Source organism: Pyrgilauda ruficollis, unplaced genomic scaffold, assembly GCF_017590135.1.
Source record: "Pyrgilauda ruficollis isolate IOZ18807 unplaced genomic scaffold, ASM1759013v1 scaffold117, whole genome shotgun sequence".
In the NCBI taxonomy this organism is placed as follows: domain Eukaryota; kingdom Metazoa; phylum Chordata; class Aves; order Passeriformes; family Passeridae; genus Pyrgilauda; species Pyrgilauda ruficollis.
Window position 1 is genome coordinate 1 of NW_024509988.1, and position 22,642 is coordinate 22,642.

Genomic DNA, 22,642 nt, shown 5'->3' on the forward strand with positions numbered 1-22,642 from the left:
CCATATATAGTGGACATCATTTTAAGCCCTGTGCCAAAAGCACCCCAGTGCTGGATTATTTTGTCCTTTTATCCTTTATTAAACTTTAAAAAAATTTAAAGAGTGAACTCTGTTTATCACATCGATGAAGCTTAAGCTGATCTGCATCCAGGTGCTGGAGGACCTGCTGGAGGAGGCCATCAAGGTAGGTGTGGGGCTACGGCAGTGGAGACCATGTATTTCAACACTGCAATAGCATAATCAGCAACATTAATTAATTTTGTGTTCTTTATGCAAGCCTCAGTGTTAAGAACACCACCGGCCTCTACTAGTATTAATAATATGCATAGTGTTATTAGTATTATTATTTAGGTAAGAATTGTAAGAATTAGTATTATTATTTAGGTAAGAATTGGTAGTATGTTAGCTGGTGTTTACTGTGAAGCAATAATAGACTCTTGGGTGGTGGTAGGATTATGTACGTGCCAGACGTGCTCCTATACAAGCTATTCGGTACCAGGGCACAGGCAGAAGCACCCTGAAATGTGCATTTAAACCCTTAAAATCTGAAAAAGGGAGCTCTTCCTTCAAGTGAACCCCTTAAAATGAGGAAATGAGGCAGTTACCTTCACTTAAACTGATACAATGACAAATAAATGGCTTCTGACCTTTAATTTAGTCCCTCAAAATATTGGGAAAAGAAGTGTTTTCCCCACTTTAAATTTCTCATATGATGGAAAAAGGGAGATTTTTCCACTCAAGTCAAGCCCTGCGCCCACGAGGTGTTTGAGCATCGCCGGTGGGTTTCTCAGGCGCGGCACCGAATATTAACCGTACATGAGCATGTCTCTGCTAACAAAGTTGGTTGAACAGATCACTTCCATGCAGCAATATAATCGATACGCAAATTTTCAAGGCTTACTAAATTTCTCAGTGATCTTCATCAATTACTTGTAGTTCTACAGAGAGAGGATAATGGTATGGATTGCATGGCAGAAGCAAACATGCACTTATTCTGTGTCACAGTATTAGAACACAACAGGGATAGCATTAAAACGCCGTTTCCACTGTGATTCCACTGAAAGTTTCTTCATATCTTCTTTGAAATTCAAGCAAACATCACATTCAAGTATCTGGCTGTCAACATTGCCATTTCAAGAAAACCACTATGAAACCTGTCAATAAGTGAAGTTCCCATTTAAGGCTTTTACAACACAGCTGCTGCAGTTGCCCCACCTTTTGAAAAACTTGTATGTTAAAACATCAAAAGAAGTCAGAAAAAAATAGAACTGCAAAACAACTTTAAAGAAGAAAGTCAAGTGAAGGAATTTAGTATATACTTTGTTCCATATATACAAATAAAGAACTGTGATTCTTAAATACTTAAAGCACGAAAAAAAAGAAGTGAACTGTTATCAAACAAAGACATCTTTGAGAATCCATCTTTTAATAGAAAGTGCTTAAATTATATTCTTAAAACAATGCTGTGTGCAGCACAGTAACAGTATCAAGTATGACCAAGTATCTTCCTGGCTTTTTTTTTTTTTCTTTAATATGTAAAAAACTCAGGAAAAAAAAAAACCTTTTTACATGAACAGAGAAGGAGTAGACGAAAAGACAAAGACATCACAAGGATTTTCCCATTACTATATGCTGCACAGTATAGAAATATTCAAACAACTACCCTGCCCCACCTCCCCAGATCTCTCAAAAATGTCTCAGTGCTTTGGATTAAATGATGACCAACTGAATTGATTTTGTCGTCTTGGCAACACCAAATCCAGTGTCAGATCTCTTTGCTCTTTTTCTGAATCCACTAGCTGATAACCAAGAATATTTATAGCACCTTTGCAGACTTCCTGTATTTTCTTAACTTTCTGAAAGGAAAGAACGTTTCGCCAGGCCTGTGAAACACTAACTGCATCTCGGGATGTTATTTTGAAGGCTTCTTTTTTTTTCCCTGGTCCCTGTCCATGTGTGATATTATAGATCCAGCTTTTGAGCCTGGGAGTTAAACTAAGATCCGCAAATTTATACATTTCTGAGATTTCTGATAATGGATCTCTTACCAGATCTTCAAAACGGACCATTAAATAGCGATCTTTCAGGAAATTAGGTGGTTTTAGAGTAGCTGTTTCATAAATCTGAACATGACTTCTACAAACCTCTTGCATTACTTTGTATTTGCTATCTTCCACTTTAGTGCCATTGGTACTCAAGACAATTCCATTGTCACGGGCTAATGCTTTCACTGATTGTTCCCGTGACTTAACAACTGCCCTGGGGTCACGGACCAGGTGAATAATTTTGAGATTCAGGGATGGATCAGTGAGGAGGGGATATAGGACCTTCAAGTCAAAGAATCGAACTTCCTTGATGACAACATGGCTGTAAGTTTTACAGGCTTCCTCCACCTTGCTGAATGGATACCGTCCACAAAGAGTCTTGCATGCCAATTCACTGGTTATGTCAGTACGTTGAAAAGAGTCACAAGCAGGAGCTGAACACAGAGCCCGACTTGCTGCCCACTGAAAAAGATCAGATAAGTTTCTTTTCCAAGGCATGTAAGCATCAAACACAGACATGTCACACAGAAAGACCGACCTGACTAAGTCCCGCACTGCCATGTGTAAGACTTTGGCACTGTTCTGGTACATTGTAACCCACACGTGCCACGCAGGTTCCATCAGGTAGAAGACACTGGGGTGCTGGCTGAAAAGCTGACCGACAAAAGAAGATCCTGACCGCCAAGACGAGAGAATAAGTATGTGGACTTGGGATGGTTTCTCCTCAGACTGAGGCATGAAGCTACTGTACCGGGCATACATGAAGAGTAAGAATCCAGTCTGTACTGTAACAAAAATTATAACAGCTGTGCTAGGAATCCGAATCCTTGCCATTCTTACCGAGGAAGAGCAATGAAAAAAGCTGAAAAAGAGAAGGGAAATACTGGTGAACCATTGTTCCTGTGGCACAATAACAATACAACTTAGACAATACAAGCTCTTGCATTAGTAAAACCTTTCTTCAAATGCGCATGTACGTATGTGGCATTAACTGCTTCCTTAATCAGTTGCACTTGGGGATGATCACTGCAGGTGACAGCTGTTGGGAAAAAAAAAGGAAGTAACGTGTGACAGTAAGATCACTGCAGAAATAAGCAAATAAGTAAATGTTCAATGTTGAAGAAAACCTTGGGTTGATGCAGCTCAACCCTTGGATTAAAAAAAGCCAAAACAAAACTACAAAATACACAAGGCCCTCAACTTGAACACTGGTAAACATTGCCCTAAAAAAAAGAAGGAAAAAAAAAATTTCTGACTCGCTCAACTGTATTTCTGTTTTAATTTAACATTACAAGGATTTCTGTCCCCTAAAAGGAGTGGAACATTGGTAGCTGTGGGTGCTGAAATAAAAATCATCTTATCTAATGTGAGTGCTGTACCCTACAGTGGCCATAAGGTGCTGTACCAATTGGTGCTTGTCCACAACCCTCTATTTTCAAAACCGCAGAAGATGGATGAAAACTCAAATCCTGAAGCCACACCTGGCCACAGACGATAAAATGAAAATGCTGCTGACGTATCTTTGGTCTGGAGTGCATACACCCCAAGACTGAATACCCTGAGTTTGCAGTCAAGAATTACCAGTTTGGGAGTTAGACTTGTCTGTGTATAACTCCTAGAAAATCTTAGGCATGTCAACCCCAAGTGGATTTCTGCTTTACTTTGCAGTTGAAGTTCAAGACACATGCACTCCCCACCACAGCTTTTTCACTAGAGGTTTTGGCACCTACCCTTTTGTGCTCTCACTCATGCAGATTCCACTTGCAAGCAGGCAGTAAATGTTAGCAGGCAAGGTTTTAGGAAAGTAAGGCTCCTCATGTATGCAGATCACCTCAGAAGTTCTACATAGACGTATTTGTTATCTAGCTGCCTTTACAATTTGCAATAACGATTTTTTTCTTGGTACAGTGAAAGATACACTTTTCAACACACTCTGAACTCTTGAAAGAAAATCATGCAGACTAGTAAACATAGATACATATTCATTTGACATAATAAATTGAATTGAATTAAATGATCACCCATTTCAAAACCTTTATGTACATTGCATATTAAAAATGTGCAACTCTGCTTCAAAATTCTGTAGCAGCAAAAGTATACAGGAGTTCAACAAATAATTACATTGATTTAAAGTAAGTAATGGAAGAAAAGCCTTCCAAGAACTGTTAAATGCAAAAATGAGGCTACAGCCCATGGCTTGGCAATTCCCTAAACCATGGATAGCCCATGGTATACGCCTGTATTGCGATGACACACTACGAGAAACAAGGCTTAATGTATTAATTCTTCCTTAGCAGTCCACTACCTGCTACTCTCAGGCACAAGAGCAGATAGATAAATCCTTAGTTTAATTCAGCTTGGCCACTCTTCATAGATAAAATCTGCCCTGTTCAAATACTGAATTTTTGTATATTACATCTCCAGAAGCATCTATAAGTTTCTCTGTGCTGTGAGGATCACCAGCAATCCAGCAGCCTGCATTGACACTTCACCAAACAAAGGGGATGAAAGAACCTAAGCTGAAGTCAAAGTACAGTTGCATTTGCTAATTAAAAGATTTTTCTTGCAACAGGCTCTTCGCCTGAAAGTCAGCCAGACACAGCTATCTCGGATCTTTTTCTTGAGTGCGAAACATGAATCATTATCTACACTAGGATTGCATTCTGCAGCTTCTTATTATGTAGCTTCCAGAGACTCAGTTACGCTTTTTGAAGAATTAATGTGTTTCTACTCTAGCTACACAACTGTTGCTCCACTCTAATCCTGCTGCAGAGCTGCAACACTAACTGCTCTTTACATGTTATTAGCAGAGTGTGGGAGACTGAGGAATAAAAGCCAAAAGCAGTTTTTTACATTCACTTTTCCCTTGACTCTCTCAGACCTCTCCTTGCTCCAGTTCCCACGCAAGTAGTGTTGCAGACAACACTGTGCCAATGAAAAAACAGATAACGTGAGTATTAGTCCACAATATGTGTCTGAACTAATCAGACTCAAGCGCTACAAATAACATCAAATGACTATATAGCTGAAGTATTTCCCTACACTTCAATATGATAGAAACTGCAAAAAAAAAAAAGTGTGATACCAAAGTAAAACAATAAGTGGATACCAGTTTTCTACATTTAAGATTAATTTTCTACCCTTTTGGAAAAGTTGGAGTGTTTCTAAGGAATATACACACATGTAGACACCATCAAAGAAAAAGCATAATTACACAGCAAAATACAGCATCTCTAAAAGTATTCTCTTGTGTGGCTTCCAGTGCATAAGGCCAAATACACCACTTTCTCTATAAACAGTGCCCTTTATTTCTGCACATCTTTTGCTGGCCATGTGTAATTCTATTTTCATGTAAACAACCATTTACCATTTGCAATTGCATTCTGAAGTTAAGGTGATTTTCCTTTAAAATTCCTTTAAAATACTATTTTTTTAACCCAACAAGCTCTTCTGTGATTTTTGATGAACTTTAGCTGAGGCAGAAAGCAGCTGTTGACAAGCCCATAGAATAACATTCTCATAGAGTTGCTGAAGATCTATATATGTATACACATATTTATAAATCTACTGAATAGATTACATTATATCATTGCCTTAGTTGCGGACTTGGCATTGTTGGATTAACAGCTGGACTTCATGATCTTAAAGGCCTTTTCCACCCTAAATGTTTCTACAATGCTAAATGTGGGGAACAGGACCTTGCAATACAGGCTACTTCTGATCCTCTAGCTATTCCACTGCAGGACTCACCAGGTGGTGCTGTTAAGCAAGCTTGCTCTTTCAGCACAGAAAGGCAATATGCCGAAACTGCACACTGAAGCTTCACGCTGAAACTCTAGTCTGTGACTTGCTTTGCATTGCCTCTTTCTTCTAGTGCCCTCCTCCTCCACCAACAGCTCAGTGGCACCACCTGCTCACCCCAAGGTCCTCTCCGGAAAGCAAAGCTGGGGTTTGTTACACCTCCTTTTATCCTGCTTTGTTCCACATAAGTGCTTCCTCGTAGTGCACCTGCCTGACTATACCATGCCTACCAACTGCAAACACGGCGGGGGGAAAGGAGAACCAGCAGAGGAGCCAGATGTTCTAGCATTACTGCCACTTCAGCTGCCATCTGAGTGACAAAATCAGACTGACCCCAAGTGGCAAGAGAGCTACAACAAACAAGCAGAAAAACAGGCTGCAACGAGCCTCAAATTCCAGCAGACAGCACTCCCACACCTCTCATATCTCTCAGCTGAGACTCATGAAGTATGGCAACACTCAGTGGCATCACAATACGTGTTTCTGCAAATAATGAATACTCCTTAATATAAGTTATTTTACTAACAGTTACACTGTTATTCCTTTTCTGTGAAGTAGTACTTCTTTGGTGATACCATTTCTTCAAAGAGAGCTCTGGTAAAGAGAATAATCAGAAGTCTCAAATTCTTGAGGCACAATCATGTCTTTACAGGGCAATGCAAATTTTCAAAATGTGATCTGAAAAGCATTAGTTTATATGGTTTAGTTGCCAGTCCTGAATCAAGCTCTGTTCCTGGGCTTCCCTGCTAACAGCTACTGATGGAAACAAGATCCTAGACTAGATGAACCCTGGGACAGTTCCACAATAACTATTCTTACATATTGTCCAAAGGAAATTAATTATAGAATCTGGCCAACAGAGCAATCATTTTCTTCATGACTTAAACTGTCTCTGATAGACTGCTGAGCTGCAGGGCCATTAGTATCTGCTTGCCAAGAAATTAGATACATTACAGAAAGCTATCCAGTTTTAGCAAGAAGGGTAAAAATATAGTCAGTGGTAGTATTGATCCCAAAAAGATCTCATTTCTAAGATGAGCACTTTTCTGACCCAGAAAGGCAGAAAAGAAAGAAAGAAATTGCCCACTGGATGATCATTTAGCTCTTGCTTCCAGGGACTTTTACTTATTTGTCATATAAGACATATAATGTTGGAATCGAGTAATCAGATCTTTTCAGATCAGCTCTGAAAGGAGTATAGTTTCTTAGTAACTTCCTTTTAGCACAGAATTCAACCTGAAGAGACTTAATCAAGTAGCAAAAACTAACTTTACAGCTAAAAAAGACCCTCCTATTAAACTGCTATTTTTTTTTTTTCTGGGATACTAAAAAGACAGAAAGAATGCCTCATATTAGAGCTGTGAAGAAACATGCTCTGTCTGAGCTTTGGACAAAAGGCTGGGATGAAACACTCCCTTAGAACAAACAAGTGTGGGTCTATTGTGGGAAGACTGAAAAACCAGGCTGGATTAAAGCAAAGACATTTGAGTGAAGAATTACAAATACCTGCTCCCCTACAATGACTTCTGAGCAACTGAATCTTAGCTGTCTTTGTCAAAGTATTCCCTAACCATTTTCTGTCTGAGAAAATTTCCAGCATACTTTCATTTTAAACAGTCTGTGCAGCATTTTTAAAGTCAAAGAACTTACAGATTAAACACAAATTATTTCAAATAACATACTCAGTTGTGAGTCCGTTCCAGCTCAGAATATTCCGTGATTCTGTTGATTTCCCAGATTGATTTCTTCCACTGAAAAATGAATACCTAATGCTGGATTATGTGCACAACTTTTTGTTACCCAAAAATGATTGTCCTGTACACTGACCTTTCAGAGCGATCATACGAGATGAATGTAATTACCTCTTATGTACTTAAAATTCACCAAATGCAGCAGTGCTGACTGTAAAAAGAATGATAATAGTAAATGTCATCATGCACTTTATAGAATTAATAGAAAAACATTTGTTCACGGCATGATAAATAGAGCAAAGATCACCTGAAGGTCTACTTTTCCTCATCAAATTTACTCACTACATTCTTCACCTATAAAACATTGCACCAATGTAATCACCACCAAAATGGCTTCTGTGAGCTAACGTTAGAAACACAGTTTGCTACTCAAAAAAGTAAAATGCTGGAACATGACAAAGCTGGTCAAAGAATAACACACAACAATATTACTAGTAATTCTTGCAGTAAATCACCACACTGACAAAACATCACTTTCCAGTGTTCTTCTGTAGCCAGAAATCACACATCTTCATAAGGCAAAAGCTTACTGTACCAACAATATGCAGATTGGTATTTGAATGGGTAAAGAAAAAGTTCATTTGGAGGGTGTGTTCTAGGATCACTGGTAGTCCTAAAAGTTAAAAGATTTTCCAATACTAAATAGGTGAAACTCATAAACCTGCCTATTTTTTTAATAGATTAGTAAAACTGCAACTAAAATAATAAAATACAGCAAATGTACTGTAATTCTGAATTATAACATTATCTTAGCGTTTCAGGTGATACTACTAATTCAGCTTTTGGAAATATACTTCTTTTGAGAATCTAGTGGTAAATGAGATTTGAAGAATTGTTTCCAGGAAATCATCGCACTTAAAGGCTTCATAATACAGTGAAACATACCATCTATTTAACTATATGATCATTAAAGTTCTTTTTCTAAAAGGTACTGTTTCCTTTGGGAGATTTTAAAATATTTTTTAGATAAAGTTGCCCAGCCTAAGCAAATGGCAGTGTCAAAGCATAGCCCTATAATGCCTATTTCTCTATGCACTGCAGCCGAAGATCACAAAAGTGTTTTCAGCTACTAGAATTACTGGTGTTCAAGAAATGAGGTCTGCTTAGATGCAGCTTTTGTTAAGAATTTTTACGATGGCAAAACCGGCGTGACAAAGAGATACCCGCAGTGACTGAATGCTATTCACTTACTTGAGACTGTCTGCACTGGTACAATAGCGTCCTCAAATTCAAACAGTCCGACGACGACTGAGCTGAGGTGTGCCCTGTGTGCCTCACTTGAAGTAACTGTTGCAGCTAAGAAATACTGACAAATTCTTCCGATCAGCATGTCACCTTCACCTAGAAAGAGGCAGGACACAACAGAAAAATGGGAAGGCATTTCCTGAAATGATGGGAAGGGTTCTCTAAACTCTCTCATCTAACTCCAAGAAACGAAACCACCTTAACTTGAATCAGCCAGTTCCCTCGGAAAAAGGAAGAAAGAAGGGGAAAAAAAACAAAAAAAAAAAAACAAAACAAAAAAAAAAAAAAAAAAAAAAAAAAAAAAAAAAAAAAAAAAAAAAAAAAAACAAAAAAAAAAACAAAAAAAAAAAAAAAAACAAAAAAAACCCACACAAAAACCAAACAACACAAACCCCCAGAAAAAAAAAAAAAAAAGGAGAGAAAAAATTTTTAAAAAGGGGGGGGCGGGGAGGGGGGGGGCAGAGGAAAGCAGAGAGAGAGGGAAAAAAACCCCAAACAAACAAAAAAAACCCCACCTAAAACAACCAGGCTGATTCCTCTGTCGGTGCGACATCGGCTCCGCCGCAACAGGTATTACCGCTAGTCCGCCGCCACAAGCAGGGCGTGTATAACCCGCTCAAAAACATCTCCTTTAAAGAACCCTTGTTTGAGACGGTTCTCAAAAAAAAAAAAAAGGTCTGACCGGGACTTCCAATCCTGTGGAATAACCACATCCCCAACCGCATCAGCCCGCCCGTACCTTGTCGCCGCCTCCCGCCACCGCCGCGGCCCCGAAGTGCCGACAATGAACCGCTTTCAGACGTGGCCGAGGCGGCGGAGCAGCAGGAGGAGCCCGAGGAGCCGATCGGCCCCGCCCCCGGAGCATCCCCGGGCAAAGGCACAGCCCGGCAGAGGCGGAGCGCCGGCCTGCCCCGCGCAGCACGAGTGGGGCCGGCCGGGCAGTGGCGCCTCCTCGCAGCCAGGCACGGGGGTCCCGCAAGCGCCAACCCCGCAGGGTCCCGGCTGGCTCGCCGAAACCGGCTCGTGGCAACACCGCCTGGCCGGCGCAGCAGCCAGCGCCCCGCCACCTCTCCTCCGCGGGCTGCCGCGTGCCTCGCGCTTTCCTGTCGCAGCAGCCCCCTCTTTCCGGCCCCCGCCTCCCTCCATCCCGGCCCAGCACCCCCAGGCGAACAGAGCTCGGCGCGGCCGCGTCCCGCTCGCCTCGTGCGAGTAGAACGAGAGGATAATGCCCCCTGCAAAACGGGCTGCTTGGTGAGTTAGAAAGCAGCGAGGTGGTTTCTTTTTCCCTAGTTTCACGTCTTAAAACACTCCCGAAGCATGGCTCTTACACGGCCATGTTCCCACATCAGTTTATGCATAGGACTTTCAACTTAAACCTTGATTAATCCTAGCGAGCCACCATGTTCTTTCTCAATGCAGAGCATTTAGATTGTTCTGTCATATGTATACAGAGATCTGTGTAGTAGCACTGTGGTGCATGGTAGTGGTTTTGACTTTGTGTTGCTTAGTAAGCTGAAGGAAGAGTCCTTGCAGATAGCTTTCTGAGAAAGGCTCTTCCTTCCTAAACCTCTTCTAATGCTGGTTGCAGTGGATCCTCAGGTATATATTTTTCCCATGTAGTTCAGTTTGTTGCTTAAGCTATAAAATCTTGCTTTTTTTTCTATTGCTTGGTTACTTAGAAAAGTAGAATGTCTCTTCAAGCTCGAGAAAGGAGTCAGAACTATGAACCAAGAACTACAGTCAGTATAAAAAGTCATCCAGGAAGTGACCATAGCAGAGGTATCACAGAGTTTTTTTCCCTGCTGTGGTAACATCTGCCTTTACAGCTCCTTTTACCCTGCATTCAGTTATTAGTCCCAGTCATGAAACACCTCTTTGACAAGAAATGGAGGGATGGCTTCAGGTCATATTAAACAATTACATGCCACCTGCAAGTAAATAACTCTTTTGATTGCCTCCTTTTAATGTATATTAATTTATATAAAATTTAGTTATTTGCTTACATTACTGTAGAGGATTTTTTCCAGTTTTCTCCATCTAAAGGAAAAGAGAACATTAAGGTTATTTTTGTCTCTATTTCTGGAACTAGACCCGATCTCCGTTTCTTATTTCCCATGCATTCACTGAACTGTTGCTCTCAGCAGCATCACTTGTTCTAACTTAATGTGAAAGGCTACAACAGGAGAGAAAAGTGAGAGAGGGATTAATGGAGTCTCCCAGTACTGTGGCTTTCGAGCATTAGTCTCTTCCACATTTCTGTCGCTAAACAGACTTCTGTTCAGCTTGGAGGAAGATTCTTATGCATTCCATTTTTGTGGGAGTAGAACATTCAAACCCTTAAATTGCAGTCCTGTAGTCTCTCCAGCGATTTCTACCCCTTGCTCATGTCCACTTTGATGCTTGTGCAGATACATACCAAGTTCAGTCAGGGAACTCACTTGTCTGGAAAAGTGATTATATATTTGGTAAAGATCATCTTCACCACAATTAACTCCCTGAATTAACTCATGCAGTCACACAAGCACCATTACTGCTGCAAGGGAGAGCATACCAAACGTACACCAGCTTGAGACATGGAGGAAACAAGCTCACAGTCCCCTTCTTTCATGCTGTGCAGTGGCTAGAAGCACAAAAAAGCAGTAGACAGTTGCTTTGACTCTGGAGATGTTGATGCAAAGCCAGTTATCAGTAGCCTACATAGAGACTTCAAAGATCCAAGAGCAAACTGGAGATTTCTGAAAAAGGTAGCTCTCCCAACTGCCAAGATGTTGAATTCTAGAGGATGATGGCCAAAAGGTGGCATATGCTCAGCTGCTCTTTCATATTTCTTAGGTGCACCGTGTCTTAATAGTTCAAGAGAACCAAAGGCACTTGGGATTTTTTGCAGAATTCTAGCATCTAGAATTGTTTTAAATTCTGTCCTGCCATAACACTGCTTTGCTAGAATTCATTCTTTAACACAAAACTGAAAACATGATGGAAATTTTGTTGTCTTCTCTTGTAGGCTTGTCTAGCATAAAAAGTAAGCCCAGAAAAAGAAGATAAAATAATCTTCCCTATGACCACCACCATCAAGAATGAGGGACAGTCTTTCAATGTCTACCAGGTGATTATAATTTTTATCTGTTCTAAACTATTTAAGCTCTGAAGGTAATTATTCACTTGCTTTGAAACTCTGAGGCTTCCCTGGTAGAATTTTTTGCTAGTTTTCTTTCAATAGATACAAGGATTCTCTGTTTTACTATTCACAATTCACAATTAATGGTTGGGTGCTACAGTAATAATACCAGTAGTAAATGGTTGTGCAAATTTTGCACACACTATCACCCAAAACCTGATTTCTCACATCAACCTTGAATTTATTCATCATCCAATTTAATAATTAAATTGGTATGTATAGCCACAGTTACAGAAGTGCATCTCTGACCTTAACTCATCCATGCAGTTTTTCACCTCATGGTGCAGATACATGCATGTATACATAACTCTCGACAACTCTAAGACTGCAGTGCATTGATTTACAAGAAGTAAAAACAGTTAATGTTGTTACTTTTAGCATATTATTTTCAGTTTTCAAGGTGGTTTTTGATGAATGTTCCAGTTACAAAAAAATAACTAGGCTCTTTTTTACTGTCAAAAATATAAACTTTTCCAGCTCCAAGGCAGTGTTCCTAAAGAAATTAGATGAATGAACATGTATTTTAAAAAGGATGCACAAACAGAGCATACTTGGAACATACATACTTGGAACATACCTACAAAATTTTGATCTTCTGAAGTAAGAAGTGTATAGAGAAGAAAATCAGGTAACTATTTTTGAATGGCATTTCTATAAATTCTTCTCAGGCATCTCTTCAGGACTGGTGCTGTTTGTAGGACAGTACTGGAGATACAGGCAGAACTGGTGATACTGGAATTGTAGTCAACACCTGATTCTGGAACAAAAATGTCTTAATCCTCCCGAACACCCAAAGAAAGATAAGGAGGATGCTGACATACTGGATCCAGGCAAATTTAATAATTTCCCAGAATCCTGGCTGATATGTAAAGAAAGTCAAGGAGCGTTAATAGAGAACCTTCTAATGCTGCCATTGCAATATCTAAACAAGGAAACTCCTAGGCACAAACCTTGTTAAGGCATTGGTTTGTGTCACAAATGCTAAGCCTCTGAACCATAGAAACACCTAAAAGCCTTCTACCACGGTAGGTAACAAAAGCTGGAGAGAACGTCTGTCCTAGAAGACATTTAAACCAATTCTGGGTAAAGTACCTACTTTGTGCCTGAGTCATCAGGAAGTACTTATTGTTAATATTCAGGCAGGTAAACAAATCTTGTAAGAAGTGTGCTCCATACAGATTCTTCTAAATACAGACTTGTTCTTGTCTACAAAAAAGAACGAAGAATATAATGAATGAAGAATTACTTTTTCAAAAGAAAAAAATTCTGGTCTGTCTGCACATGAACAGATGTAACAACCTTCCACTGCGGGAGTTATTATTTGGTGGGATGATGTTGCATACAGATTTCTAATCATTTGCTTTAGGTCACAGACTACAGTGTCATGCTTTGTGAGTGGCATCTGTGACAGATCAGGACAGCAGGTACTGCAGAACCCAAAGCAAGATGTACTACAAATATTCCCTGACAATAGCTAACAAACTGCTGTAAAGGCCTTTTTAGCAAAGCTGAAAAGCAACACAGGTTACCAATGGGTAAGAAAGGCAAAAAGTGGTTATAAAGGCACAACCATCTGAAGGAATGGACAAATAGGTATTTCATCAACTCCAGAACTGTAGCACTTGCTTAGCTAACCAAAAAAAAAAAAAAAAAAAAGGAAAAAAAAAAAAGTTTAGCAACATTGTGGTTGAGGCTCAAATATCATAACCCTGTTACGTCACAGTTTGTGCAGTTTTTGAAGGATATAAGATAACTTCCACTGGATAATGAATGGTGGCATTAATGATAAATGGTGTATCTGTTGCTCTTCCAGTCATCCAAACAGGGCTGGGATCTGAAAAGACTGTTGTCACTATAACGGAGAAAGGAAAAGTCCAGGTTAAGGAGCTCTTAGGTATTAATACAGAAGTCATATACTTCACAAAACAGCTGCCAATATGCTAACTCCTACTGTCCTGTAGCTACACATTCAGGCTTACCATTTCTATCCCAATATGCTGCAATGATGTTTGCTAGATCATAGTCACTTGCAAAAGGACTTGTGCCATTGACCACAGACACCTGTTACAACAAGGAGACACTTTAAGTATTTGTCCAGTCTTCAAGACAGTAATTTTACCGAGTTTCTTACACAAAGTAACCATGCCCTTCAAGTAATGAACATAAACATCAGACTGAACATTTCAGCAGAATAACCTCTTCCCTCTTGTAGTCTTAACAAGAGAACACCAGTTCCAAAGTCTTACAGTTCACTCTGTGCAGAAGTACAAATAATTAGGGTGTCACCTAGGATACTAGGCGGATTAATAGGCTGGGGGGGTGAATTGATGGGGAAGTGAAAAACATTTCCTCACATTGTATCTGGTATCCAGTCCACAGTGGTTAAGTAATTGCCTCTGGTTTAATTTCAAGTCTCCATTCACATAGAGCTGAGACCCTGGCACAGGAGAAAAAAACTGAAGAAAAGCCATGCTCTGCATCACAAATGTTGACATTCTCTGAAATAGTGAACACAAAAAAGGAAAATTTAGCAGGGGGAGGAGGGACACAACACACTTTTCTATCTCTTGGTATCTACACATTTTTCTACATGGATTTGATTTTTATAGGACTCCCAAGTCTCAGAACATCACCTTAGTCTAAACAAGAGACCACCAAATAAAAAATACCTTTTTTTTTTTTTTTAAGTGAACTACCTTAGTTAATAGTTAACTAACTTTATTATCTCACCAAAATTCCACAGGAAATTCAGTGAAGTCCAATGTCTTTGGCCAGTAACAGAAAGTTTTGACTAGCCATAACATGTAAAAAGCAGCAAGGTATCTAAACACATTAATTGGAGACACTTTAAAAGAACTCAGCAGTCAAAATCAAGGACTTGTACTCTGCAACAAGAACCAAATAAAGAAGGTAGGTCCTTAGCTCTTATCAGCCACTCAGTCTGAAGGAAAATTTCCACATTTACAGTGGGATAAAAAAAAGTGTTGTGAATATCCTAACTCTCTGTCATACTAATACCTGACCAAATACTTCAGCCCAAATTTAAGACTGTTGGGCCTTTATTCTGCGCCTCAGGCTTAAGAATGTTTTCTACACCACATAGCTATACTTGCTAAGCTTGTCCATCTGCAATCAGCAAGACTCTCTAAAGAAACAGCCTAATCTCCCTAGGAAAGCAACTTTTTGTATGTGTGACTGCACCCAACACAGCTCTGTATTATTGCTCCTATTAGATGTATCCCTGGGTTCTCTGTGTGCTGGTGGTTTACTCTTTGCTTTAGGTATTCATTGCACTCCCATTTGAGGTACAATGGCAGTAGAATTGCATTGTCTTGTCTTCCTATAATGCTTTCTTGTCCCAGTTACAAGATACAGAGGATCCTGGCAGATGATTATCGATGCTTCAAGAGCTGTTAAGCAAAATCTAAGGAGTTTTAGGCTGTTGCAACAGCCTGACTCTCCAACTCAGAAAATGAACTGGTTATGTCAAGACACAGCAGTGTGTAGGAATGCACATCCTTCTTCCTATTGCAAGGATTTCAGTTATTTTCAGGTGCCACCCACACTGATACTCACTGTTGGGCTGTATGTTGCAGCCATACTACAGCCCAACAGAATACAGAGCTTATCAATATTAAAAACACAAAACAAGACCCTAACAAAGTGTATCAAAATACGCAAGACAGCTAGACTAGGAACGACACAGCAGAGGAGGAGAAAATTAAATATTTTTCAGTAAAATACGTATTTTAGATAGGAATTTCAAATGCGGAAGGTTTCTTTTCATGTTTTGTATAACCACTACTGGAATTTTACAATGGGTCTATACATCACAACAAACAAAACTAAAAATGCTCACATAAAGCTGGTAGGAAAAGAGTAGAATCAGCTGAACACCAACTACATGCTCTGTTGGTTGTAATGGAAGTTCCAGTTTAAAATGCAGCTGATCCATTTTGCCGTCTTGGTTTTTGTCTTCTTCTCTAGTCTAAACAAATTTTTTTTAAAGACAGGAATTTCTGTTAGAAAGAAAAACAAAAAAAAGTAAAACCCCAGGGGACCCTACAACTGCAGCATGCACATACCAAGGAAGCAAATAAACTGCATAGTTAGGAATGCAATAAAAAGCTACTTGACTATTTACAGACAGAAGACTAGAGACAAACAAAAAGCCAACACTGTCATCTGTTATGCAAGGTCTCATGCACCCTTCCAGGGAGGGAAAGTTTACTTCAAGGTCTTTTCTGCCTTACACCATTCCAACCATCTCCCTTGCATGCCACAAAGCATGCCTTAGTGCTGGATCTTCTGTAAGACAAAAAAAAGACAGTGCAAATATATGACTGATCGTCAGGCTTGTGCCTCTTGACGTTGTAGCATGCCTCTTAAATGGCCTCTGTATGCTGATTCCTGGCTGTAAGCCAAGGCTTGCTATGCATGTGTGCCAGTGTCCAGTACTTCAGCTACTTGCAAAATATAGCAGGGCTCCTAACAGAGGCAGACAGAAAAATAACTGCCACTGTGAAATCCCAGAAAGAAAAGTGACTGCAAGGCAGAGACTATATGGTTGTGAAGGCACATATCTACTTCCAAATCTAGGAGTACCCTGCAAACCTCACATCATGAGAAGCCATGTGGCCAGGGGAGAGGGGCACACCTAATTTGATGAAAGTAAACCGACGGTGTTCACACAAACCACCAGCAGTGCTTACGGACATGGTTTAGTGGAAAAACTGGTAGGGTTTGATTAATGACTGGACTTGGTGTTATAGGCTTTTTCCAATCTAAGTAATGCTATGTTCAGTGACACTGAGAGGGAGTGAAACGGGACTCATTAAAAATCCAGCAAATCCCGATGTGAGGCACAAGGTTATACATAAAGCTGCTGCTACCTGTAGGCAGCAGTGCCTGAAGAGCCACCCGCTCAAATGCGCCATCAGCATTCGTGCCCTGAGCCGGCTGCCGGTCCACTGGCCCCACTCTGCAGCCTCACTTCTCGCCACTGTTGCCGGGCCGCCCCGGGCAGGCCTACCGACAGAAGCGGGACTCGGAGCCGGTCCTCCTGGAGCCTGTTGAACGCTGGGAACGTGCTCCACGCCAAGAAGCTGCCCGGTCCGGAACCGATAGTGGCGACGAAGAGAGCCTCGTATCGGAAACGAACAGTGGGCTGCTCCAGGTACGCGCTCTGCTTCAGCCAGAAACCTGAGGGCAGAAACAGCACGAGGTTTCAGGACTGCGCCAGGCCCGGCGAGGCCGCGTGAAGTCCAGTGGCGCTCACCGTGGCTCCGATAGGCCACCAGCAGCGGCGGCACATAGGTGAGCGCCGTGATGAGCAACAGCGCCAGTGCAGCGGCGGAGCAAAACCCAGCCCGGTAGCGCGTGTACAGCGCGGGATGCGAGAACAGCTCCACGCCAGCCATGGCGAGCAGCCCTCAGTGCCCGCAAGCACCACCCGCAACAAGCCCACACTCGCACCGACCGCCCGCGCCTTCAGCGCTGCACTAGGCGGAGCGCCGGACTGACGAGACGCCGCGCCAATCAGCGCTGAGGGGGCGGGCGCATCAGCCAATGAACGCGCCCCGCTGCTTCCCGGGGCTGTCGGGGAGACAGCGCCCGGCAGCGGGATGGGGACACACGGATGGGGACACCTGCAGGGGCGATGAAGTCTGTGGAGCGGCTTCGAGTGCTCCAGGAGACTGCGGGCGGCTTCGCACCCGGCAGGTGATGTCGTGCCCAGATGCTACAGCCCCGCCCCGCGATTCCCGGCCGGAAGCGCGGGTGCTCAAGCGGTTGCCGGGGAACAGGCGAGCCGGAAGTCCCGCCTGCCGAGCCGCGGCTGTTGTTGTGACAGGGACCGTGACAGCGACAGGCCCGGCACGAGCCCCCGCCCCCCGCACACGGGCCTCGCCGCCTCTGGCTCCGCTCCCCGCCCGCCTGCACCATGAAGTGGATGTTCAAGGAGGACCACGCGCTGGGTAAGGGTGGGTCTGGGCCAGGCGCTGCCTGGCAGCGGCCCGCTGCCCTCCGTCTCCCGTGTCGCCATCTGTCGCGTTCGGCTTCCCCAGGGGGTCGTCTTGTCAGTGGGCGGACCGCCGCTGGCGGCCCTCGCCGAAGGGTAGTGCGATGCCCGGGGACGGTCTCCCCGAAAAACTAGAGACCCGCTCGGAGGCGGGAATACGATCGCGATCCCTGGAGGCTCACGGCCCTGCCGGCGCTGCCCTCTCGGCCTAGGACACCAGCAATGTAATTACTATGCAATGACTAATTACGAGTTTTGTTCACAGAGCACAGATGTGTCGAGTCCGCAAAAATCCGAGCCAAATACCCCGACCGTGTCCCGGTGAGTAGCCAAGCCGTCTTCAACTGAGTACTTACAGGCAAAGGTGGATACACTGTTTCCATCCTGCCCACTCTGATGAGTCCCTACTGAGTGAATTAATTTTCTTTTTTGTGTCCTTATATGTTTAAAGAAGCCCCAAACACATCTAACTACTCCAACATTTCCTCCTCTGCCCCAGTGCATATTGACAAATAAGCTTTCTACAAACTTTGCAGGGATTTTTATATGTCGTGGTCTTGCTTTCTTCTAATGGCACTTATATCCCAGCAAATACCTTCATTGTCTTGAAGATTGTACCTGATCTTTAGAAAGATTATGAAGACTATTGAAACCTTGACTATCTTCCATCCTGGCTAAATCAGTTAGATGAGATCCCTCATGTATTTCACACCTATAACCAGTCATCATGTTGAATTTCCCCATGCAAACCCTGTTTGAAGAGCCAATGCAAGTGGTGACTTCTGCATTAATACCTACCAATCTGCTAAATAGTGAATGAGCTCTCTTCTCTCCACAATCCCTTTTACCATGTTTCAGTCTCTAAAAAGACCACAGTTCACATTCTTAGGTAACAGCTAGCAACATGTCCACATTCTCAACTTACTTGAGTGTAAAATTCCCCACATCCCATTTGACCACGTGCCAGTTAATGCCACTCCTGCCTCTCTCCTTTTAGTAAGTAACTTTTCTATTAGCACAGCCCAGAAAAGAATTTTCATTCCCACTGACTTTCTCTGCTGCTCAGTTGCACCTAGTCACAAGATTTTCTCCAGTTGCAATCTGGCGAGCTGGTATGATCCTTGCTGTTCTCTCTTGACTAACTATTCCCTCACACATAGACTGCAGCATCCTTAATGACCATACATCTCCACAGTATCCATTTATCCATTTCAAAAATATCCTTGATAACCTTAGGGGAAAAAGAAACAAATGAAACTCATAGTGTGAGTGAGAATGACATGCTACTGCATCAGGAATGGACAGCAAGGTGTAGACAGATACAGGAATTGAATCTCAAATTGCAGCAATCCTTTGTCTGGATCAGTATGTGTTTTCTGCTTGATGATTCAAATTAAGCTGCATACCATTGACACCAAATAGTTGGTATCAATTTAACAATCAGAAGTGTTTTTCAAGCTTAATGTTTCAAGTGGAATGCAGAGCTAAGGAATGGAGACCCTGGAACCTCTTGTAAACCCCATTTCCTGACCTGCTGTATTTTTCCTTCAAGAATCAGTCTGTGTAGTACAATGAGCATCGGGTCTTTTTCACAAGCAATACTTAATTATCCTTCCTCCTGTACCTGTTGCTTTCTGTTTGGTTTTGTTTGTGGCCATCTTGCTATCTTTCCTTTCTGTAGTCAATTTCTGATTTCTGAAGCAATGACGGAATACACTAAATGTCAGCTCAGCAGAATACAAAGGTAGCCTCACCAGTACCAGTGCAGGGGCAGGATCACCTCCCAATCCTCTGCAGTCCAGGACACTATTAGCCTTACTTGTGTCCAGGGTACACTGCTGGTTCATTTTCAGCTTTGGGTCCACATTGCAGTAATTTCATATCATCAGCGTACAAAAGGTTAAGTGATGTGCGTACTTTCCTGTCACAGGTGTCTTTAAGGCATAATGCACCTTTTTACTCCATAACTGCCAAACACAGGCACAGGAAGTTTCAAGCCATTGTGTATATAAATGTAGGTTTCAGTGCAGCTGTAAAATCAGGTTTTACAGTGCTGAGCCAGTTCCATACCTCTGATTTGGTTGTGGTCAGGAAACCTTTTTGTTCATCCCCTCTACTCACTATTGTAAGCCTGTATGAGCAAGTGATCTACCAAAGCTGTCTGTTCATACCAATCCTGAACAGCCTGACCTTCACACCTGCACTTTACAGGTCATAGTGGAGAAGGTCTCAGGATCTCAGATTGTTGATATTGACAAGAGGAAGTACTTAGTTCCGTCTGACATCACCGTGGCCCAGTTCATGTGGATCATCAGGAAGAGGATTCAACTGCCATCTGAGAAGGCAATATTCCTCTTTGTAGACAAGACTGTCCCACAATCCAGGTGAGAGGCTATTCACTTGGTATTCAGAGTCATTACAGCAAGCCTGTGCATATTAGAGGGTCAGTAACACCACTCTTCAAGGCTCATTTGGTGATTTTAAGAGATGTCTGTCATATCTTAATCTCATTCAAATTTTTTTCTCATGAATTTGATAAACATCTTATTTCTTGAGCTAGGCTGAAAGGAAAGGTGATGAAAAGTATACTATACTTTACTTCCATGGCAAAAGGGTGAGCTTTGCAGTTGTGATGTTGTTGCATTTGATCGAGTGCAAAAACACGTACGTCATCAATATCAAGAAAACAATGATTCTCAGAATAACAAAAAGGCTGCACATTAAATACTCAATAGCAAATGCCATAAATTATTCTGAAAAAAAACAATAACCTGTCAGTTTACAAAGAAATTATAACATTACAAACTAGTTGCTGGTTCTTTTTTTTATTATTTTCTTCTATGAAAAAAAGAATAATTGCAATAGAAAGGTTTTTTGCATTGCTTTTATATAGGAATAAGTTTCATTGATTTCTACTACATACAGAATATAGCAGAAGCACCAACTACAACTTTCTACACCAGATACTTTAGTAGCATTTAAGGAAACAGTATGTCATTACATGCCTTAGATGTGATATTGTTCTTAATACTTAATTGTAAAAGAAAGAGTCCCTCCAGGTAACCCGATACACAATAGGGACCCGTGAGAGCCATCCTTTTCTGCTTGTTTTCTCCTAACAGTACTGAGAATGCCTGTATGTCATCTTTGTAACAGTATTGTAGAATTGCTAGGAGCATGAAAGAGAGATACATTGTCTATTCTCACATGTTCATAAGGAGATGTCACATCTCAGCTAGAAAAAAGAGGCTTTGATCATTCAATATGAATGTAAAAATGGTAACTTCTTAACCGATAAACAAAACCACAATCTGCTCATGCCTCTGCTCATCTCACAAGCTTCAGTTTATGTAATAAACTTCTGTATGAAGAGAGAAGGATGTCAAGGATTGGTGATCGATCTACTACTCACCAATTCTCTTCCATTTCAAGTACTGCTTACAAATCTTCCCAGCTCCTCTCTTGGGCAGAATGATGTTGTTGTTTTCCATGTCACATCCATCTCCATCTTTCAGTTCATTAGCCTTTTCTCAGTTTTGGGAAGTCAGAAAGGTGAGCTGAGGAGGCTTCATTTGTGCACCCAACTGATGTCTACTACTCCAACCATCTGTAGATAGATGGTTGGAGCAGTTGATCAGCCAAGTAATTGCTAGGGTTTCTTTTTGTTTTCAAAATAGAGACCGATTTCCAACAGAATAAGGAAGCATTCTGACAAAGGCATTGGTGAAGAAATATAAAAAATTTACTCTGCAGAGTCCAGGATAATTTCTCTAACTTAGGAGTCAACTGCTTTTCATTTACTCTCATTTTTTGTATTCTAACCTATACACAGACTTAGAAGTTTTGGCTTTTATTAATCCTTGTTTATATGGGGTTCTAACTGTTAACACTGACAACTTGCATGAGCCAAGTAAACCATTTATCTTTTTTTCCCTTTCAAGCTTAACTATGGGACAACTTTATGAGAAGGAAAAGGATGAGGATGGATTCTTGTATGTTGCCTACAGTGGAGAGAACACATTCGGTTTCTGAATGGTGGGTCTTGGCTACTGTACCATCCTGCTGTGTATCTTGTAAATAGCTGATCATTTTCTGTTCTGACATCCTCAGAAGTTCCTTCTATATACATGCATTTGTAACTGGATTTATTTCTTAATATATTGCTAGGTCTTGTTTTATTAGACTGTTAAATTATAAAAAGAAAGTTTTGTTAGTTTTGTGCATTTTTTTTTTCTCACGGCTATGAATTCCCAGAGCCTCAGTTCTTTGGGGGGGGATACATTTGATGACATGGATTAAATAATAAAGCAAAGTAGTTGGGCTACTAAAACATGAAGAGAAGAACACACATTTATTCTGTTTTGAGATGTCAGTTTAAGAAAAATAAAAATGATAAATTAGTTTAGGAAACACTGGATTTGCTAGCTTATCCAAAGCCAGGAGCAAGATGCTGATCGTGTTGAATTGAGCTGGTATGTTCCTTTCTCAATTAACAAACAAGTACAATAAAAATTCCTGTCACAAACAGGCAGTGCTGTAATTTCTTTACCTTCATTTTGGCCAGAAAGTTATTCATCACATTTACTAGATGCTACACAGCTGC

General features: G+C 41.4%; 3 protein-coding genes across 7 annotated transcripts; 1 reads left to right on the forward strand and 2 right to left on the reverse strand.

Moving 5' to 3' along the window:
- Positions 1–835: 835 nt before the first annotated feature.
- On the reverse strand, positions 836–17,025 carry LOC121362596 (carbohydrate sulfotransferase 6-like). 4 transcript variants are annotated; one of them, XM_041484235.1, is made up of 4 exons: positions 9,358–9,565; positions 8,789–8,938; positions 7,674–7,748; positions 836–2,907 (listed from the first exon to the last, which is right to left on the reverse strand). In XM_041484235.1, the coding sequence occupies exon 4, from the start codon at positions 2,877–2,879 to the stop codon at positions 1,698–1,700; it is 1,182 nt and encodes a 393-aa protein (XP_041340169.1). In that variant the 5' UTR covers positions 2,880–2,907; positions 7,674–7,748; positions 8,789–8,938; positions 9,358–9,565; the 3' UTR covers positions 836–1,697. The 4 variants fall into 4 exon arrangements, with proteins under 4 accessions (XP_041340169.1, XP_041340160.1, XP_041340186.1 ...); XM_041484226.1 differs by lacking the exon at positions 7,674–7,748; XM_041484252.1 differs by lacking the exons at positions 7,674–7,748; positions 8,789–8,938; positions 9,358–9,565 and adding an exon at positions 16,913–17,025.
- Positions 12,185–17,963, reverse strand: TMEM231 (transmembrane protein 231). 2 transcript variants are annotated; one of them, XM_041484263.1, is made up of 7 exons: positions 17,669–17,963; positions 17,053–17,222; positions 15,880–16,008; positions 14,375–14,518; positions 14,000–14,081; positions 13,767–13,872; positions 12,185–12,886 (listed from the first exon to the last, which is right to left on the reverse strand). In XM_041484263.1, the coding sequence occupies exons 1-7, from the start codon at positions 17,961–17,963 to the stop codon at positions 12,697–12,699; spliced, it is 1,116 nt and encodes a 371-aa protein (XP_041340197.1). In that variant the 3' UTR covers positions 12,185–12,696. The 2 variants fall into 2 exon arrangements, with proteins under 2 accessions (XP_041340197.1, XP_041340206.1); XM_041484272.1 differs by lacking the exon at positions 17,669–17,963 and adding an exon at positions 17,299–17,506.
- On the forward strand, positions 17,854–22,559 carry GABARAPL2 (GABA type A receptor associated protein like 2). The gene is made up of 4 exons (XM_041484300.1): positions 17,854–17,995; positions 18,305–18,360; positions 20,251–20,423; positions 21,981–22,559. Exons 1-4 carry the CDS (start codon positions 17,962–17,964, stop codon positions 22,069–22,071), a joined length of 354 nt encoding a protein of 117 aa, XP_041340234.1. The 5' UTR covers positions 17,854–17,961; the 3' UTR covers positions 22,072–22,559.
- Positions 22,560–22,642: the final 83 nt, after the last annotated feature.

Coding starts and splice junctions, on each gene's coding strand:
- LOC121362596 (XM_041484252.1), bottom strand. CDS start 2,879: ATGGCAAGGATTCGGATTCCTAGCACAGCTGTTATAATTTTTGTTACA.
- GABARAPL2 (XM_041484300.1), top strand. CDS start 17,962: ATGAAGTGGATGTTCAAGGAGGACCACGCGCTGG. Junction 17,996..18,304: donor CAAGGAGGACCACGCGCTGG/GTAAGGGTGGGT, acceptor TTTTGTTCACAG/AGCACAGATGTGTCGAGTCC. Junction 18,361..20,250: donor AATACCCCGACCGTGTCCCG/GTGAGTAGCCAA, acceptor TGCACTTTACAG/GTCATAGTGGAGAAGGTCTC.
- TMEM231 (XM_041484263.1), bottom strand. CDS start 17,963: ATGGTGCAGGCGGGCGGGGAGCGGAGCCAGAGGCGGCGAGGCCCGTGT. Junction 16,009..17,052: donor TCCGAGTCCCGCTTCTGTCG/GTAGGCCTGCCC, acceptor AAATTTGTTTAG/ACTAGAGAAGAAGACAAAAA. Junction 14,519..15,879: donor TCTTTTCCTACCAGCTTTAT/GTGAGCATTTTT, acceptor TCACTATTTCAG/AGAATGTCAACATTTGTGAT.